The sequence below is a fragment of the Marmota marmota genome, unplaced genomic scaffold (assembly GCF_001458135.2).
Source record: "Marmota marmota marmota unplaced genomic scaffold, marMar, whole genome shotgun sequence".
NCBI lineage: Eukaryota > Metazoa > Chordata > Mammalia > Rodentia > Sciuridae > Marmota > Marmota marmota.
The window spans coordinates 41,575,879-41,581,840 of NW_025999900.1; the positions used below are offsets into that span (position 1 = coordinate 41,575,879).

The 5,962-nt window shown below is 50.2% G+C and overlaps 1 protein-coding gene across 2 annotated transcripts in view; it reads left to right on the forward strand.

Moving 5' to 3' along the window:
* The window catches only part of Vsx2 (visual system homeobox 2), a 19,919-nt gene extending 17,704 nt beyond the window's left edge, over positions 1 to 2,215 (forward strand). The window contains exon 5 of one of the 2 annotated variants that reach the window (XM_015489546.2): positions 158 to 2,215. In XM_015489546.2, the coding sequence (XP_015345032.1) occupies positions 158 to 540 (383 nt within the window). In that variant the 3' untranslated portion in view covers positions 541 to 2,215. The remainder of the gene's footprint in view (positions 1 to 157) is intronic. The other variant, XM_015489552.2, reaches the window with a different exon arrangement.
* Positions 2,216 to 5,962: the final 3,747 nt, after the last annotated feature.

The window sequence follows — 5,962 nt, forward strand, 5'->3', positions numbered from 1 at the left end:
TGTTGGCCTGCCCAACCCTACGCACCCCCCCCCCCCCCCCCGCTCTTTCTGTCCCCTGACCCTGGCCCAGCCCTGGGACTTGCGTGACTGGCGTGTGTGAAGCAAGGCTTTCTGCTTGTCCTTAATTCTGGCCTCTCTCTATCTTTGCTGTTTTCAGTTCAAGATGGCTTTCCCAGGCGCTTTTCTAAACCCGAATACCAACAATTCTTTTTAGGGATGCACAAAAAGTCACTGGAGGCAGCAGCCGAGTCGGGGAGGAAGCCAGAGGTGGAACGCCAGGCCCTGCCCAAGCTTGACAAGATGGAGCAGGAAGAGCGGGGCCCCGACGCCCAGGCAGCCATCTCCCAGGAGGAACTGAGGGAGAACAGCATCGCAGCGCTCCGAGCCAAAGCTCAGGAGCACAGCACCAAAGTGCTGGGGACTTTGTCTGGGCCAGACAGCCTGGCCCGGAATGCAGAGGAGGCAGAGGAGGAAGAGGCCGTGGAAGAAGACAGGCCAGCCGAGAAGCTGAGTCCATCACAACTTGAGGACATGGCTTAGGTCAAGGGGCGCTCAGGCACCCAAGACTGTGTTCCTCTTGGCCCCAGTGGTGCGGGGAGGTTCTCTGCCACCCTCACCTGCCCCACAGGCCCTCGATTACCCCCATTGACTCCAGGCACAGGTCATTTCTGGCCTCAGCTTTGGACCCTGCTGAGACCTCCTGATGTAGTCCTGACTCTCCAGCACCCTCCTCATCCCAACATCCCTGCCTCAGAAGCCCACTTGCTGCCCCGGCCATCCCCTCAAGCCCCTTTCTCTCAATCTCTTGGCAACTCTTGCTGTCCAAATCCACCCCTTGCTCTGTTCTCTGGCTCTGAAGGGCCCCCTTCCCAGCTCCTCACCTCTTTGGATTCTGCTCGGCACATGCCTAAAGTCCATCGCTGCCAACGCATAGCCTGCCAGACAGCCGTGACATGGATTGAGTATCTCTGCATTTCAGCTCCAATGTCCTGAGCACCCCAATCCTCAGCAAATCTTCCCTCAGCCTGTTCCTTCTGGGGGACCTGGGCCTGGGTTTCTGCTGCGTAGAAAATATACTGTCCCGCAGGCCCACGCACACTACCTCTACGTCCTCCATCCCTCCCTCCAATGCTACCCACCTTCCAGACTGAACTTGGGAAGTCTCAGCCTGAGCCTTTGAGCCACCCTCAGGAACCCGCCTTCTCCATGCCCAACCTGCCCCATGGGTTCCTCCTCATCACAGGTGCCAACAGCACATGTGCCCATGTATAAGACCTTTACTGGGTCCAGGTCCTATGCCCTGCAGGGAGGAGGCCCGTCTCATAAATATTGTGGCTCACTGCATTATTGGGGAGCCCAGGTCCCCTACCAGAGTCCTTGGATCCTGTACCTGTATTTCTGAAGCATTCCAACTTTCCCCATATACTGCCATGACCTTGACCTGCTGTGCAGAGCATCCTTTGCCTAGGGCTTCTAGCAAACTACTCCAAGCATTGCCTGCTTGGAGAAAAGCAGTGCAGCTAGGAAACCACAGATCTGGCCTCAACTTGACCCAGGCCATCCCTAAGCCTGGAATGGCACTGAGCCATAAATATGCATCATGGATGGGTCGCAAGAAAGGAAGGGGAAAAGGTTCAAAGGAAAGCAAAACAGGAGCCAGTGTTAAGCCAGATAAAGCTGCAAGCCCTCATACCATGCCAGGTGTATGCTGGGAAGTATGTCAACTAGAATAAGACAGACCCAGGAGCCATGTTGAAATAAGGGACTAGGGCTCCCTTCTGCTGAGGAGTAGGCCTATCAGTAACTATGGCCTCTCTGCAGCTGCTCCTTCCACTCTGCCCTTTCACTTTTGCATGAGCAATGGGAACACAGCTTGGTGGAGCCCACTGGACCATACTCCCAGGCCAGGCATGAGCCCTCTCACCCCATGACATTTTTTTTCTACTTCCCCACCCATCATGGCGGGGGATACTTGCAAGAGAAAGGCCTGAGACACTGAGTTGCAATTTTAATTCTCTATCGAAAGTTGATTTCTTCATCCCATTTATGGAAACACCCTTCCCCACCCCAGATCTTGTCTTTGTCCTCTGCTGGTTCGACAATGTTAGACTGTAGCCCTGGTGTGTAAATAATGTACATAGAGTGAGAAGAAAATCTTGATATTGAGCTGTTTGAAATATGGAACTGTAATAACCTCTAGGTATTCTAAACCTGTGCTTTTGTGCCATTTTCTGTAAAGATACAAGTAAGAATAAAATTGATGTAAAAACAGCCGAGGAGGGACCCAGAAGTCCTCTGTGGGTGGGGAATGGTGTGTGCCTATGTGTATAGGTGGCATCAAAGTTAATCTACAGAGTGATTTTTTAGGTCAAAACTAGGTTCCTCTTTTAAAATTACTTGAAATGTCAAGAAGCAAGTGGCCTGCTTCTCTTGGTTGAGCTGATACAACCCTTCAGTGACATTTATCACTGTGATATGGAACCCTCCTCCAGGCAGGCCCAACTTAAATATCCCAGTCATGGAGCCCCTAAGGTATTACCTATCAGCGACTCCCCACAAAGTAGATTCCATTTAACCTTTTTCTCTGCTACTTACTTGGAATTAACCCTATTTCCTTTGCACCACTAGTGAAGCCCACAGTCCACCTGGGCCCCTAAGAATGCAGACTTCTTTCTTTTTATCATATACCTGTGCACTCGCAGATCTTACCTTCCACCTAAATAACAACAAACAAAAAAGGTAAGTGGATCTGGAACTGAAAGTCAGACAGATTATGCTAAATCCCTGTCAAAGAGAAGGAGAGTAAAAGAAAAACCCACACAAGAAGGGCCAGCAAGAAATTGCCTGCAGACAGCTGTGACCTGCCAACTTGATGGTGTGTTGGATGGAATTACAAGAGGAGAGAGAGAGCTCTGAGCAGACTGGAGAGGCTGTATTTGAGCTTTGGGCTCAAAAAAAAAAAAAAAATCTCATAAGATTGTTTCAAATTGGCTCAGATGTGGAACTTCCTTGCAGTAGAGGTTTCTGGCAACCCACCCACAAAAGAGAATGACAGGAGGTGGGCAGTCCTTGTACCCCAAATGGGACCCACGTGTGGTACTCCCCAACTTGGAGCCTGAGGGGGCAACTGTGGGAACTCTGGCAGCTGGGTGATAAAGGGACAAGACTTCAAGTCCTGCCTGCCTTGGGCTGTGTCCAGGTTTTCCCTGAGCATCGGGGCCTAGGAATGCCCTTACCTAACCTGCCCACCCCAACCCTCTAGAAACAAACTGCCACTTCTCATTCAGTCTCTTTCTCCCCAAAGCAACCTCACCCTGCCAAAAGGGTTTATTGCCTCTGTTCTCTCATGGTATTTGGGACGTTGCTCCTTCAGGAATTTTCCATGTTATATTCCCCACAAGACTGACTTCTTCAAGGGAGGGGACTCTACCTTATTTGTCTTTTAACCCTAGGACCCATCAAAGGGCCTGCTACTCAAGCTACTCTTGAATGAATGAACATTCTTTCTATACCTTATGCAATTACTCAATAATTTAACAAAATTTATCGAGCAGTTAATATGTATCAGGCAGTAGAGTAGGGCACTGGGGTTACAGGGGGGTGCAAAGCAGTCCTAAGTCCCTGTTCTTACAGAATTTACGGTCTGGATGGAGGAACAGAATCCCAATAATCACACAAAGAAAATAGAAAATTACGAATGTTCTAAGGCCTTGGAGGCATGGTATAAAGGATCATGAAAGTGTATAACAGGGTGAACTGACCATCCATAGGACTTGGGTCAAGGTGTTTAACCTCTGAGCCTCTCCTGCCTCCCTACGGAAGAATAAACATCTGTTCTTGTAGCATTGGGAAGAAGGAGCCAGGACATTGGGAAAGGTACCACAGGAGCACAAAGAAGGATGGCCATGCCAGGGCATGCTCCTCAGGTCCTTGACAGCTGTTCCATCCTCAGATAGACCTAGGGGACAACAAGGACACACATAGGTTTGTGAGATGCCAGAAATCTTTGTGGCTATTCACTCCAGGGGATTTACCCTGGGAAGCGGCAGGCAGCTGTCTGCAGAGGGAGATGTAAAGAGGCCTGCAGATAATCAATGAGGGGAGGCTGGGAAGCCATGGCCAAGGGGAAGCTGGACAGAAACAAAGAGAAATCCTGCTCCAGTGCTGAGGGTACCCAGGAGTGGACTCTCCCCCCTGGGAACCCGATTGTAGTTCCTGGGAGATTGCATTCCAAGCTGCAGGTCCACCAGCCTGCTGACAGGGGGCGACCTGCACCAGGAAATGCAAGAGAGCCTGGAAAGGGCAGGCAGTACTGATGGACCAGGACTGCCTCCTAGCAGCTGCAGAGGCCTGGCAAGAATAGGGGAGGAGGCCAACTGGGGTGAGAGTGGCACATGGGGTGGATACAGAGGGGGAGCTCCCGAGGTCCAGGCCTGTGACCTGGAGGGAGCCGCTGTGGCAGGAAAGGGGATCTGGTCTGCAGGATTGCTGGGAACTGGTCCCTGCTCCCTGCCAACCTCCCCAGCCGCTGATGGCACCTGCACCCCACAACTCACTGGAGCCTTGGAGCTTTTCTCCTGCTTCCACTGGAGCTGCAGTGCCCTCTCCACCCAGCCTCCCCTTAGGGTGCTGAGGCAGGACACCCTGGCTCATCAAATATAGCAAAGAAATCATACTAATTTGAGATGTCAATAATAGGGGAAATGGGATGAGGGGACTATGGGAATGCTAGATTATCTTCACAATTTTTCTGTAAATATAAAATTGTAAAAATAAAATTTATTTAAAAACACAATGTGGGGGCTGGGGTTGTGGCTCAGTGGTAGAGCGCTTGCCTGGCATGTGCAGGACCCTGGGGTCAATCCTCAGCACCACATAAAAATAAATAAGTGAAATAAAGGCATTGTGTCCAACTACAACCAAAAAATAAATATTTTAAAAAAACACAGTGGGGTACTGTGGCACATGCCTGTAATTCCAGCGATTTAGGAGACTGAGGCAGGAGGATTGCAAATTTGAGACCAGCCTGGACAACTTAGCGAGACCCTGTCTTTAAAAAGGGGCTGGAGGGGCTGGGGTAGAGTGCTTGCCTAGCATGTGTAAGGCACCGGGTTTGAATCTCAGCACCACATATAAATAAATAAAGGTCCTAATATTTAAAAAAAATAAAATAAAAAGGGCTGGAGATGTAGCTCAGTGGTAGAGTGCCCCTGGGTTCAATTTCCAGTACCACTTACAAAAATAAAACAAACAGAAAAACCTCATTAGCTGTTGGTTTTCTAGAAGGGAAAGAGCACTGGCTTCTTTGGGTTGGAACAAGGGCCAGGACTGCCCCTTTGGCTATTTCTAACCCCTGGGGCTCCACTTACCAAGCTGGTCAACCAGGTACCCTCTGGGGAACTGAATCTGGGTCAAGAGCCCGTGGCCTTCCCTGTTCTGTCTCCTGGCTCTTCCTGCTTCCTGTTTTTTTTCTTTAGGCCTCCTCTGTCTTCTCTCCATGCCTGGCTGCCCCTCACCTCAGGCCACAATGGAGTCAATGAAGTCTCTGCTTAGCCACAGCTGAGCAGGCCCAGCAGGTTTTGCTCCATTAATTCCTCACTGAAGATCAATTCCTTCCAATGCTAACTGTTCTTACTGATCACTGGTCTCATTCCCTCCCCTACTCTTGGCCTCAGAGCCAGGGACCATTCCATTGTATCTCTATGTGGTAGAGCCAGCCTAACTGTTACGGAGCTGGGGCTTTTGGAGAAAATGAGGCAGCGTGAAAACCCCCCTCTTCAAACTCTGGTTCTTGCAACCAAGTCAGAAAGATTTCAGACATGTCACTCAGAGTAAGAGGAATGAGTTTATTGAAGGGATAGGGAAAGGGAAAAGGGACACTCTCAAGGGAGAATGAGTCTTCTCAGGGAGAAGAGGGACAATATGCCTCTCCTACACTCCAGTTTTATGGGGGATCCCAGAG